This window comes from Panthera tigris, chromosome F2, assembly GCF_018350195.1.
Source record: "Panthera tigris isolate Pti1 chromosome F2, P.tigris_Pti1_mat1.1, whole genome shotgun sequence".
Classification (NCBI taxonomy): Eukaryota; Metazoa; Chordata; class Mammalia; order Carnivora; family Felidae; genus Panthera; species Panthera tigris.
In genome coordinates this window covers 33,486,382-33,500,825 of record NC_056676.1, presented here as the reverse complement: position 1 = coordinate 33,500,825, position 14,444 = coordinate 33,486,382, and the positions used below count along the sequence as shown (strand labels likewise).

The 14,444-nt window shown below is 40.2% G+C and overlaps 1 protein-coding gene and 1 long non-coding RNA gene across 5 annotated transcripts in view; one reads left to right on the top strand and one right to left on the bottom strand.

Annotated features, from left to right (window-relative positions):
• Positions 1–2,525: 2,525 nt before the first annotated feature.
• CA3 (carbonic anhydrase 3) lies at positions 2,526–13,631 on the bottom strand. Its single transcript, XM_042973288.1, has 7 exons — positions 12,801–13,631; positions 11,810–12,007; positions 9,301–9,419; positions 7,461–7,553; positions 6,370–6,432; positions 4,885–5,040; positions 2,526–3,501 (listed from the first exon to the last, which is right to left on the bottom strand). Exons 1-7 carry the CDS (start codon positions 12,832–12,834, stop codon positions 3,382–3,384), a joined length of 783 nt encoding a protein of 260 aa, XP_042829222.1. The 5' UTR covers positions 12,835–13,631; the 3' UTR covers positions 2,526–3,381.
• Positions 12,842–14,444, top strand: part of LOC102968184 — an 18,255-nt gene continuing 16,652 nt past the window's right edge. For 2 of the 4 annotated variants that reach the window (XR_006213056.1, XR_006213054.1), the window contains exon 1: positions 13,623–13,785. This is a non-coding gene — a long non-coding RNA (uncharacterized LOC102968184). Of the gene's footprint in view, positions 12,949–13,622; positions 13,786–13,897; positions 13,948–14,444 lie in introns of those variants that run through there. The other 2 variants (XR_006213055.1, XR_001510546.2) reach the window with 2 other exon arrangements.

Here is a 14,444-nt window from a genome sequence, read left to right as displayed (position 1 = left end):
ATTATTATATATTAAATGGCAAAAATATTACAGTTTTCATTTTCTTCCTTACCTCCTCTCACTTCTTCTTCCTCTACTGAAATAATATTTTGGCTCATGTCCAGGGTTCCTCTTTAATATCAAATAAGAGGAAGTGAGAAGAGAAACTAAAATCTAATTTTGTTTATGTGCTGTCTATGATTTGATTTGGGACTATATGTATTCTTCTAGAATAATTTTATTTGTGAGCTTCCTGGGTAGCTCAGTTGGTTAAACGTCTGACTCTTGATTTCAGCTCAGGTCACAATCTCATGGTTCCTGGGTTTGAGCCCCATATGGGGCTCTGCGCTGACAGTGTGGTGCCTCGTTGGTATTCTCTCTCTTTCTACCGTCTCCTCTCTTCTCTCTCTCAAAAATAAATAAACATTAAAGGAATAATTTTATTTATGCCAATTCTTATGAATGGCACTAATTTTTCACATGTGACCAAGTCGGTTTATAGTTGATCAATTTCACTCATATTTATTTAATTGCATAAACGAGGATAGTTAGACACTGAAACCTGAAGTTTTACATGTTCTATGACCATTTGGATCAATGGTCATAAGTAGTTATTTACCTCTTCATAAGTATATTGTCTCCCAATTAAAGGGGTAGGATTATAATTTATATAATATATGTTATATTATATATTATATAATATATTTTCACTCTCAACAGTCCCTATACTTACTAACTGCTTGTTGATTATGCACCATTCACAGACTTCTAAGGATATAGCTATCTGAATATTATGACACATTTAATTCAAATTAGTTTCTGTTGAAGTTTAAAAATATCTACGATTACACACTGAAGAACAAAAGTTGGCAGATGCTGAAATATATTCACCACAGCTCCTGCCACATCCCCTCTGTAGGTTGTGTGTGCCTAAAATGCAATTGTTTGGAAGCCTATGCGTGACCATGAAAATGATCCATACGCTGTATAAGGACGTAAGTGTGGTTTCAATATTCTAATGAACATGTATAATAACTTAGCATTTTGAGTGCAGAGAGAAAGCTGAAGTTTTAAGTTGGATGATAATTGTGAGCATTGGCAACGACTCAGATTGGGGACAGGGGAGCGGAATATGTTCCAACTGGGAAGTTGTCACCTGAAGCTAAAGAGATCATTTTCCAAGGAGCTCTCAACAAAGATGAGCAAAAGCCTGAATTAGTCTTAATCATGTACAGTAATGGGTTGTTGAAGAAGATGAGTGTTTGTCCTGGGGTCATCTAGGTTCATGACATCATTTATTCACCAAATATTTATTGAATGCTTGTGAAGTGCCAGGCACACTGCCAGGCAATAAGGGAGACATCAGTTTGTGAGACTCACATCTGCGCCCCCATGGAACTCACCATCTAGGGAGATAGCCTCTCTTGATTGGACAATTTCCCTTAGAACAGTTCCAGCCTTATTTAGCCTGTGTTCTTGAATAAGGACCCCTGTAGCTGGTATGAAGTTATATATTCCTCCCCTACATAGAGTGTATTCTGGGTACATTTTTACAGTGCTTTAAACATTACTAAGTATCCTGAGAGAATCAGCTTGCATATTACCACTAATTGATAAAAACTCCACACCTCCTAATTTCAAGGGATTTAATTAACACATCCAGTTTGCACTGACCAACCTGGTTTTGCTTCACCCAAGTGGTAATCTATTAAATAACTTTAGTCTCCTGGGACTTTGACTTCCAACATAACAGGACTCTCCTGATCCAATACTATTTTCATTCCTTACGGTTATTAAATTATTGCTATAATTTTCTAATGTAAGTCAACATATTAGCCAGTGATGTGATGAAAGATATATCAAAGCCACTAACTGCAAGACTAGACTTTATGCCTAAATATATTAAATGCTTTGAAGATCTCAATGCATGGACTTTTGTAGCGTTAGATTAGTGTCATCCCAGTGTCCATTAAAAAAAATAAGGACATAGGGGCACTTGAGTGGCTCAGTCGGTTAAGCATCCAACTTTGGCTCAAGTCATGATCTCACAGTTCGTGGGTTCAAGCCCCGCGTTGGGCTCTGCGCTGACAGCTTGGAGCCTGGAGCCTGCTTCAGATTCTGTGTCTCCTCCCTCTCTACCCCTCCCCTCCTTGCACTCTATCTCACTCTCTCTCAAAAATAAATAAGCATTAAAAAAAAAAAAGGACATAAAAGCTACTGTCTGATTTGATTCCATTCCTCTTAGCAGCAACCATGGTACTGGCCTGGACCCCAGAATCCTAAACCAACTTTGAGGCTTCTGGAAACTATTCCACATTCTCAAATATATGGTCACACATTCCTCTTCTGGTCTGCAGTTTTCTCCAAAGGCCCTCACTGATTCTTAGCCAGTCTGTGAGGGATGTAACATCCAACTCAAATCAGAACCTAACTCTGCTGTCATCACCCTTCCATTATAAAAAACAGAATTACAAAGTTTGCCATTCTTAGTTTCAGTCTGTGTCTGTCATTTATGACCCCTTTCTTCATTAAAAAACACAGCACAATTTTTTTTCATTCACATCTTTATTAGTTTTGATGATCAGTACAACTGCTTTTACCTCAAGTGCAGTCATTCACTCCTTTGTGTTCTAGGAATTCTTGTTCCACCCTCAAATTAGAAAGATACCAGAGGCAATTTTTATTTTAATAAGCATGCAAAGAGAAAGTAGTAAAATTAAAAATAAATGGCCCTCCTTCAGGTAAAGAAAAATATTAGGATAAAGTCAGCCACCTTTGTGAAGAAGAAATTCAAATACTAGATCAAACTTTTTAAAACGCCCAGTTGAATGTGTTTTCCTTTCATTGATATTCAAAACCAGATAATCTTTACAGCAGCTAAAACTGTAATAAATGATGGACCTCTTGTTGGTTTTATTTAAGGTTTAAAAGGCATCATTTCAATTGTTTGCGTCCATAGTAGTTTTAATTTCTGGCTTATGTTTAATTGCTATATGATCCTCATACACATCTACTCCTACATATAGAATTACTCCTTACTTCTTTAAGATGGACAACTCACAATATGACAATAGTAAAACTGAAGTTCTGTGAAATTTAAGATGACAGAAAAATAGTGTCAAATACCCATTTTTCCAGATCTTTACTCCTCCACCTGTTTCTTCTTTGAAACCTTACTAGAAATGCTACTTTCGTAGGAAAGATGACTATTACAAAGGCCAAATGCGTTCATGTTACATCTTGTCAAAGGAGCTGGTTTCTTGGTATTACACTCTTGTATTCATTGCTCTATGAGTGTGGAAAACTGAAATATACTTGGAGTAAGGAGCACCAAAAGGAGACAAGGAACCAAGCTCTCCAATGGCAGGTTTCCTTTCCTGAAGAGGGCAAGCTCCAGCAGCCTCATTTGAAGGAGGCTCTCACCACCCTGCCCTTGATAGGCTGTGGAGGGCGCCAATTCCCCACCAGGGGCACTGGGGGCTCATTCTCAGCGCTGGAGAAGAGGCTCCTCAGCTTTGCCATCTGCAAGGGGCAAGGGGAGACTGTCAGCACGACATTCTGGCCAAGTGCACACATTCCACATGTGACAGTCGGCAAAGTCTGGCTTTTCAAACAAGACAAGGAAACCACGAAACCTGTTGGTCCAGAGTTATTTGGTTACCAGTTCCCGAGTAATATCAGGTCTTTCTCTATTTATAATAATACTTTTCTTCATTTTGTGTAGATCACCATGCCCTCTGGTCAAAGTGTTTTCCTTCGAATTCAGAAACAATTATTTAAATATAAGGGGTCAGTATGAAGCATATGCTTTATGTAGGAGGGGATGACAGTATCAGTGCAAATAAGAAGTTAATGGGCCTTCATTGTAGAAGTTTATGGAGTACATTTTTTAAAAACAGAAAAAAAATTAGTCACACTATAATTAAAACTAATTTTTTTCTTATAAGAGGAAGAAAAAATTAGGAAATTATCTTCTGTATGCTACATTTCTACCCAAAAATGTTTTTAGCTTTCTCCTTAAGAAAATTGCATTCCTCTTTCAAAATATGTACATGAGTGAACCTGACCATTAAATCTAATTTTTTCATTAAAAAATTATCATATATACTTGAGTCTGTAACTGGCAGAATTATGAAAACTGTCTTAAGTAAGGGAGACATACTGGTAAATACTTCACTATTAGACATTCATGATCTAGGGTGTGAGTTTCTGTGTTGCCCATTTGCTTTAATCTGTTCTGCATAACCCTGGTTACATATTTCTCCCTAAACAATCTTTCCTTGAAAGTCTCTCTGATAAATGTGGCAAGGACATTGATTAGATGGACACTAAGAAGAAAGGCCGTGGAAAGGGGTCAAGGGGTATTGGAAGCAGACAGACCAGAGCTGACTCTCAGCTCTTGCACTTGGCTGTGTGATCCTGGGCTAACAATTTAACCTTTCTGAGCCACAACTTACTTGTCTGTAGAACTGGAAAAACCATATACACGTCACACAGATGTTAAATCCCTTCCATTAGCATCCTTTTCCCCAAGCCTGTATTTACAATCTCCTAACCAGTGCTTAGTATTTGAGGGGCCTCCAAATTAACAAAGGCTAACTCATATTGATAATCTAAACCCTAAGGAGTTTCTAGAGCATGAATCCAGTCATCGTTCATTGTCACAGCCACCTTTACATCATCGGCATTTATCCTGGTACTTTTGGAAGCCAAGTTTTAGAAAGCTGAAGAAGCTGACTGTAATTAACCAGGGCAAACTATGAAGTCTCTAGTCGTATAGCTGTTTTGTAAGCATCCATTTAGCAGCTGTACATTTTCCATTTAGCATCTATATCTTATACAGCCAACGTAAGTGGTTCTGTAAGTCCGTGTGTCCTCAAGGCTCCATTCGTGGCGGCAGCTTACCTGGTCAGAGCTCACGGTCATAGGCTCCTTCAGCAGGAGCCACACAATGCACTCCTCACAGGGCGGCGTGGTGAAGGAGCCGTGGTAGGTCCAGTAGTCCCGGCAGGCAGGGAACAGGCAGGACGGGTCGAAATTTGTGAAGGGAGCCTCCTTGCCCTGGGAGAGAGGAGGGCGCAGGCTCAGTGAGCAGGTGCACCCACACCGCCCACCCCAAGGGTTTCACCATTTTGTGAGAATGGATTTCAAATGCAATGGGAAAAATGGTGCTGTTAAGCAAAAGTTCATGACTTTTAGAAATAAAGGTCAGAGGGGGAAGCTGGTTTATGTTATGACTTTGACATAGTCATTGTAACATTTTATTCCCTATTAACTGTCAGTAGAACTATAATTCTATCATTTCTCAAGAAAAGGAAGAAAACTCACATGTAACCACAGTAAAAATATTTCATATAAGTTAATGTTTAGGTTCACAATGCTAAATAAAAACCAGGCTCCTTTGAATATTATACTCAGAATACTTTCTGCGGTGATAAAACTTAAAAGCATTTTATTAGAACAATTCCAAAGGCAATTAAAATGAATCTGTTAATCAGAAGAGTCCACTGTTAAGATTTAAAATGTATAGGTGTCGCCCAAGAGAGAAAGGGCAAAACCAAAACCCAAATATTTAGTACTTCTCTAAGTGTGTGCATTTATGCATGCGTGTGTGTGTGTGTGTGTGTGTGTGTGTGTGTGTTGAGGGCAGGGGTTGACCATTCAACTTCTCTTACATTTACTTCATTAAAAAATGTCATCTGACAGACTATGAAAATTAAATAGTCTGATATATGTGAAATTGCTCTAAAAATTATAAACCATATGAATACAATAGCATTTGTTTGTATACATATACTTAGCATATTCATCAAACTTAGTAACAGATTTTAAGTGAAACAAATACACTTGAAAACGTAAAAATAGGGGCGCCTGGGTGGCTCAGTCAGTTAAGCAGTTAAGCGTCTGACTTCAGCTCAGGTCTGATCTCACTGTTTGTGAGTTCGAGCCCTACATCGGGCTCTGTGCTGACAACTCAGAGCCTGGAGCCTGCTTTAGATTCTGTGTCTCCCTCTCTCTCTGACCCTCCCCTGCTCACACTCTGTGTATCTCTCTCTCAAAAATAAATAAACATTAAAAAAAATTTTTAGGGGCGCCTGGGTGGCTCAGTCGGTTAAGCAGCTGACTTCGGCTCAGGTCATGATCTCGCGGTCCGTGAGTTCGAGCCCCGCATCGGAGTCTGTGCTGACAGCTCAGAGCCTGGAGCCTGTTTCAGATTCTGTGTCTCCCTCTCTCTGACCCACCCCCATTCATGCTCTGTCTCTCTCTGTCTCAAAAATAAATAAACGTTAAAAAAATTTTTTTTAATTTTTTTAAAAATAAAGAAAATGTAAAAATAAAAATTGACATTCCTTGCTTTATGTTCTAGGAGGGAATATGATTTATTTTCACCTTTGTCTTAACTTTGTCCAGTGCGTCAAGGAACAGCTGGAATTCGCCTTTCTCACGTCCTATCTGTAAGAAAATAGGAAACCAATAATTATATTTTTCCCTTCTCCATAATCTATGATTGTCTTGAACACTGACTGTGATCCATCCATCTGCAACTAGTGTTTATAAATCTGCCAGAATATCTTGTACTAAGCAAAAACATAAGTTTATTTCTCCCCCAAGATGTTAGGGTATATATTTTTTGAACTAAACTTAGACACCAGGCCTCTGAAGTACAAAACCACAAAATCACATGATGTCCTTGACCTTCTCTGAAGTCATTCTTCTCTTTTTTTTATATATAGAATTAGAGCTGGAATGGACTTGACCTATGTAAAACTAAACTTATTGTCTTTCAATTCAGACCTACTCCACTTCCTGTTGTGTTGCATTCAATCACTGAAAATGACCCAATGAGTTCAGGACATAAAACAAATTAGGTCATTCAAAAAGAAAGAAGCTAGATTTTCACCTCTGGCTTAAAATCTAGATTATGTTACTACTAAATTCATAGTGTTAATGACACTAAGTCCACTTTAAACCAAAGTTGGCCCAACAACACACACATTCCGTGTGCTATCTTAGCCTGGGATCATGTGAGTGGTGGCTTCCCTAGGCCGAGGGGATGTCCAGCCAGGGACTTGGCATCACAGTGGTTCCCAACATTGGCTTTTCTGGTTTCCAGTGTGATTGAAATAGAGTAACGGGAAAGGATAATGAACAATACTGTTTTTCTCTCCCCATCACCATAATAAGCTCCTTCCAAGGCTCTGTCTCCATTACCCTTACACACACACACACACACACACACACACATTCATTCTTGAAAGAATTTAGAAGTGTTAGGGTTACTAAAGAATGGCAAAAGAAACATGTTTAAAGGAGAGCTAAATAATTTGAGCTGATCTTAGCAAAATATCTTGATTAGTTGAATGAATAATGACATTCATTCCTCTCTCTCTAAATAAAAGGAAGGCGTGGATCTCATGCTACCTTAACCACTGTTAAGGAACTAAATTTTGGAAGAAAAAGGTGGCCAATTTTTACCTTACCTTCAGAAAAATGCCAACCACAGCTATCCCATCAGGCTGCTTGAGAGCTTCTCCAAAAGTGTTATACTTTGGATTCCAGTGAACCAAATGAAGCTGCAATGATACAATATAGGTTAGGAGGAAATTTTCTAGAGGAAAGAAATATGTAAAATTATTCACAATAAACCCAATTGTAGTCTAACGTTGTTGAACACTCTTATAGAAGTTGACAGAATTCTAAATATTGATATGCAACATTTTGGTGAAATTTTTAATGGTTCAAAGAAGAACTGTATAAAATTATTATAAGTAGATCGAGAACTTTGTAATAAGCTATCAGTGAAAGTTGAACTTTTGTTAAACTAATTCAAAATATTTATTTTAGTTTTGTACAACATTAAATTGCTCCTTTTTCTAACCAAATGAAACAGCGAAATGTACAACTATAAGCAAGAAGCTGCTAACATTCTAGAGTTAGAATTAATAGGGAAGTAGCAGGGGACAAACAGTAGGAAAATTCTTGGGCATTTTTATATCTACCTCCTTTTAGCATCCAGTGCTCAACAACATGGTGGTAACCTTATCTTAATTTAGAACATAGGCACCAATTAAATTAGTCAAATTTCCCATACTGAGTTACACAGAATGGAAAGAGAATACAGCAGTTCACAGCAGTTAAAGATACTATATTCAAGATCAAAAGCGTTGAGATAAACCCATGTATAAAGGCCAAACTGCAAGCCTTGCCCAAGGTTGTAAGAAATTTACTAAACTTTCCCATTTTCAGGGGGAAGGTGTCTAGAAGGCAGCCTTAATTATTTATCTTGTCATGGCTTTCTGGACGGACTGTAGAGCAGTGTAACGATCATAGTGAAGTGTACTTTGGGTCTCCTAGAGTTTAGTTTAGCCAGCAATTAAGCACTAATGATGCCGCCTGAGACCGTGTCCACAAGTGCCTCCAAGGTTCCTGCCCCAGCTCCTGTGTTGACCAGAACCTACCACTAAAAAAGAGTGCGGCAGTAAAAACCAAATGCTCCTCACCTCCAGTGCATGTGTCACTACCCCTTCCAGGCTTAGCTTTATAAAAACAAAATGCAGGAGGTTTGTCTTATTCCTTGTAATTTGATGCCTTGATCTGAACTACAAATCAGGCTTTTCCTTAATGGATTAACCAAGAGGTAGTATTTGCTCATATTAAATTGTATGTGTATGTGTTTGTATCTATTCATCTATCTATGTGTGTACATATAAATATATACATATATATGTATATATATATATACACACATATATGCACACCCTTCATTAAGAGACTAGAACATTAGCATTAGCCAGAATTACTAAATGCTATATTTAGAGCACTACATTCTTACAGAAGAGGCAGCTTAGGGCCCTGGACAAGATGATAAACTCTGTTGCCAATCTACATAAAGTAGAGTGCCAGGTTTAACACTCACCAGCCATGTAACTTTGTTATGTAGCTTTTCTGTGCCTCAGTTTCCTCATCTGTAACCTATCCCATAGAGTTGCTGAGGGGATCATATAAGTAAATACTTGTAAGCACTTAATAAATGCTAGCTATCCTTATCTTTTCTGTTCCATTCAGTACCTTGGCTTTTTTTTGTTAAACTGGTATCCAATTTCTTAATATAACCTTGAAAATTTTCATGCATGACATAACCCATCTTCTCTTAACCATCTAGCCTAGAATATGTAGCAACTTCAGCTTATGCTAAAACTACTACAGCTCTTTTTCACAACTACGGGCTTGAAGGAAGAGTAGCGGATACTATTTTGTTGGTAATTTTCACTTGGCAGGTTTCACTTTGTGACCAGAGTGGACCATAGCAGTTCCTCCTACCTCCGCAGCATACTTGACTCCATCCACAGAGTGCTCGGAGCCGTGGTCATCCGAGGCGCCCCAGTGAAGATGAAATTGACGAAGCCGGTAGGGTCCAGTGAGAGGACCACCCCTCAGCACTGTGATTCAGAGAAGCTATGTCAACAGCAAACTCATGCTTCTTTTACAGAGTTGTACTTTAAATTTTTTTTAATGTTTATTTATTTTTTGAGAGAGACAGAGACAGAGCAGGAGCAGGGGAGGGGCACAGAGAGGGGGAGACAGAATCCGAAACAGGCTCCAGGCTCTGAGCTGTCAGCACAGATCCTGACGCGGGGCTTGAACTCACAAACCATGAGATCATGACCTGAGCCGAAGTCAGACGCCCAACCGACTGAGCCACCCAGGCGCCCCTACAGAGTTTTACTTTAAACAAGTGTTCTTATAGACAAAGTTTGCTGGGCAAAAGTCAGTCTGCTATTGTTCTCAAGCACCCTGGTCTGTTCTCGCAAAATAAAGTCTTGGGATATATCAAAATAAATGATTTCTCTTTTCTGTCTTATTTTTTTTGCTTGTTTTATTATGTTTAAAACATCAATTTAACATTTATGACAGTAAAATTAAAACAAACAATGGGCGATAAGGATGCAGACTATCGACAAATGAGTTGGTCCTGCACTGCAGTGGGAAGAACATGACAGTTGAGAGGCCGGCAGATGTAGGTTCAAATCCTAGCTAATTGTGTGATGTCAGGCAAGTGGCTAAGCTTCTCTGAACCTGTTTTCGCATCTCTATGAAGGTGATAATAATATCAACCTTTCAGAGCTGCCGTGAGGATTAAACGAGATTAAGGACTTTAAAGTGCTCATCACAGTGCCCATAAGTATACCAATAACTGAGCAAATGTGAATTCCTTCTCCATGTCTTGCCTCCAACTCCACTCTTCTTTAAGACTACAAGCAAGAGCTTTCATCCATACTTACACTGTGTCTACTCAAATGAGGTAAAATGGAAAATTCAGAAATTTCTTGGGAATTAGTCAATGGTGGACGGCTAAACTAGACAGTTCTGGGTAACATTAGTTTTTGAGTTTGTTGTCCAAATACCTCAACCCTTCACTTAACTTTGATCTCATTTCATTCACCTGGGGGGTGATTTACAGGTTCAAATATTTTCTGCAGGTCATTGGAAACTATGCAAAAATCCTAAAATCAATATTTAGCAACATAAGCTACGTCAAAATAGAATTCAGAGAGTAGCTATTCTAGAAAGGATTGACCAACTATTGGTGCTGAAATGGCACACTGAAAGCCACATAATATAAGTCTGAAACAATAGAGCTAGACTTGTGTGAGCTTGGTCATGTAGAAATAAGTGGTTTGATTCATAGCATTTTTCCTGTCCAAGCACTACAACAGTTATTTTTTGGGCACATGAATCCAATTATTAGGATAACTCATATGGAACTGTATTTCACCATTTTTGCTTACAAAACCGGTATTTTCATGTGGTTCAACATAATGGATACTGTTTAATTTTGTCGTTTCTCCTTCAGAATGGAACTTGATTTAAATGGAGAAGGGAGAAAGAAATAACAGCAACATGAAATTATTGTTTAAGAAAATACAAAATTCCATGATATTTCTTATTTGGAGCCTTCTGGTAGGTAGGAATTATGACACTATGCTCTTTTTATAACATCTTTGAGAATACTCATTTATGTAAATCAGTGAGGATAATTTTAACTTTTTTTACAAATGTGGTTGTAGGAAAATGTATTTTGTGCATCAATCATCAAAATATTAGATTCTTTCTTACCTCATTTACAGTGAAATAAAGCATTTCTAATTAGCCTTCTTTTATTTCTCCGACTTGCTTAATAGTGTAGTGAAATAAAGAGTTTTTTAAACATGTGATTTTTCATTTTCACACAGCACAAATCACTACTCACGAAATTGTCAGATACTTCAAAAACACTCACCGAAAGGATTAATTATATGAACCCCACTGAAGCATTGAAGGCAATGTTCCAGACTCATCTAATGACCTTATTCTCTCCCCTGGATTGCCCCCCCTACACACACACACGCCAGAGGAAGAAAGTGCTATGTACCTTGCTTTGTAGGATGGTATCTCGGCCACACTTGGGAATGAGTGCCTTGCTCTCTAGGCTGTGGTCAAAAACCACAAGAACCCTTAGGTGTAGGCCATCAGAGCCTGAAGGACACTCATTTGGACTCATTGCCATCACCTCCCTATCAAGCTGCATTTCAAGAATGCATTGCCAACTTTTAGCTTGGGCATAGGGCCATTTTGCAGCAGCAAAGTTGACCAAGGTTAGAGAGTGTGACATTCCTAGTCAATGCATAAATATAATTCTTCATGACCAGAGAAAAACAGAGTATCATCTCCATTTTCAGAGATGAAGTGGCTCCTTTTCCCACTAACTCTGTTACTGTGTCATAAATCTCATTGTGCCAATATGGACATTGAAAATGCCCATGTGCCTCTACCTAAGTGCCATACTTACTTGACCTATCGTAAGTATCATCAAACACAACCCTGCAGGTCTTGCCGTTGTTCAAGATGGTCTTGCAAGAGCCAGGATCATAAGATGCTGACCATGGCAGCAGAGAAGGGTCGTGCCTGATGTCTTTAGTATGCAGTTCGATGGGCGACTGGTTGTCTCCCTTGGCAATTGGATAAAGTTCATGCCAGTGGTCAGGACCTAGGAAGTCAAGTTGAGGGCACGGATTTATTTGGTGGCACATTCTGAGCCCTTTCTAATAGACTAAACCAGCAAAATACACGGACACTAGTCAATGATTATGAAAAGGCCTTGGATTTCAGTTTGGGCAAGACAAGGCTTAGCATTTAAGACCTTTTCATAGTTTTGTTAATAGTGAACCTAGAAACTATTTAACTCAGAGGAGTCCCTCTGCTTGCTCAAGAATACAGCCTCAAAGGCTTATTTTTGAGATGCACTTCATCACATGTCTTACCAATGCCATCTTCTATCATGTAGCTGGAATAAAATAACACTGACCACATGTGGTTTTCAAAGCACACCCATATTTCTTTTACCATGGGTTAGGCAGAAGCCAGCAGGCAGAGCAAGGATCTTAAACCAACACCAGGCTAAGAGAGGTTAAAGTGCTTGCCCAGTATCATGGAGTAAGGGACAATCAGAACTGGACCTCTCGTGGGCTGACTTCTCAGTCAGAGGCAGTGTGATCTTGAGCAAGTTACGGAGCCTCTCTCTGCACTTCAGTTTCCTCCAACGGAAGTAATAACGGCTCCATACCAGGGAGAACTAAATGAGATAAAGGTAAAAGGGTCAGCAGCTTTTGGCACTTGGTAAATGCTCAGTAAATGTTAGTTTCCATCAACCCCTCCTCCCATAGTTTCCCACGCACTCCCTAGATTTGCAATGCCAGGGGCTCCTTTCTATGCAATGCCAGGGGCTCCTTTGGCACTATCCCGGGACAGGGGGGAGGGGGTGGGTGGCTGCTCGGACTCACCGTTGTGGCTGGCGTAGCCCCACTCCTTCGCCATGGTCGTCGTTGTGGGCACTGGACCGCAGCTGACTTCTCTCCCCGGCGTCGTGCAGAGTCCCCGCGAGCCCGCGCCTTTTATATAGGTCCCCCACACACTGCATGGCCTTATTAGGTCAGTGAGGGTGGGGCGGGGGGCTAAACTGGATTGGGGTGGTATTTGGGAGGCGCGGTGGGGGGAAGCCAATGAATTCCAAGAGCTAGACAGCTGTTGGGCTCCGAGGGGAGATGGGCGAAGGCCCCCACCCCCTCCCTACCCTCTCCCTGAAACCGCGGCTCCTGGCTCTGCTAACTCTCCCTCCGTCTCCCAAAGCTGCAGGGCTTTCTAACTAGTGTTGCCGCGGTGCAAAAATGCGGGCAACTTTTGTTTCCTCCTCCCTGCCTCCCTCCTGCAGGCTTTTTGTTGTTGTTGTTTCGGGAGGTGGGGTATCCTAACTGTGCTTAGCCACCAAATAAAATGTGCACCCCAGCAGCGCTTGCAGCCTCACTTCGAAGTTGCTTTTAGCCCAGGCTGGTTGTCTGGCTACGGTCTGTGGACGCTTCTGGGAGTTTGTTTCGTTCCAGCGATCCGGTTACGGTGGCTGGAAAGAACACGTTTGTTTGCCTGACCCGTGTTTGACTCCCTTGCAGACAACTTGTAAAATGTTAGGAGCAGAGGATGGGAAGAAAGAGGCCGGAGGGAAGGTTCTATAACTCCGCTACCCTTAAAGATATTTACAATGCCCTGTCTTTGGAACCGCCCCAGGCAGCATTTCCCAACCTAGCGAGTCCCTTTGATCTGCAGGACTGTGAGGGCTGGATCTCGGAGAGCTCCGGGAATCCGGGAGAGGTCTGCATCCTAGGTTCACGCAGAGCAGGAGCCTGGGACTGATTTACCCCTACTCCGTGAGCCGTACCTCTGCTCACGAAAAGTCGAGAATATTCTGGAGTGTTGGAAGGCCACAAACATAAAGTGAGTCATATTGTTTAAAATGTAGAGCCTCCTTCTCCAAGAAAGAATGAAAGATTAGAAGAAAAGGAAGAGGAGAGGCTTCCAGAATTGCTTTGTGTTTTTCTCTGTCCCTCCCAAGTTGTTTTAGAATATGATGACCCATGCGAAAGGAGAATGGAATTGGTAGGTCCAATGTGCACAGAGATATATTTTTAAATGTCTGGTTATGGTTTACATTGAAGAAGTCAATGTACTACATATTTGTAAGTCTGAGAGTATATTGTCAAATTTCTTCTTTGTTCTAGGTCAGTAATAATACTACTTACAAAAAAGACAGCAAAGAGATGTAAGACTAATTTCAGTGCTATCTTGAACAAGGTTGCAATATACATTTCCTTAATTGCTTTGACTTTTATTGATGCTAGCATTTTGTATTTGGGGATTACTAACCTTGAAAAGGAAATCTCTCATCATGGTAAAGATAGCTCATCCCCAAGGCATGTGGAATGACTGACCACACTCATAACCTGGACGCCAGGGGAGTCACTCCCCGGCGTATTTTTGTGACCAGGGATCATTTGATCCACACAATAGCAGTGTGGAATCAAGAACTGAGATAGTTCGGAAAATCTAAGCGAACAGCAAAGCAAATGCCCTTAGACTCTGAACTCAAATATGTC

Bases quoted from the DNA above. Each gene is read 5' to 3' on its own strand.
- CA3 (XM_042973288.1), bottom strand. From the start codon at position 12,834: ATGGCGAAGGAGTGGGGCTACGCCAGCCACAACG. The intron at 9,420-11,809 runs GTAAGTATGGCA...TCTGAATCACAG, and splicing joins TGATACTTACGATAGGTCAA to TGCTGAGGGGTGGTCCTCTC. The intron at 7,554-9,300 runs GTAGGAGGAACT...GTATCATTGCAG, and splicing joins GAGTCAAGTATGCTGCGGAG to CTTCATTTGGTTCACTGGAA.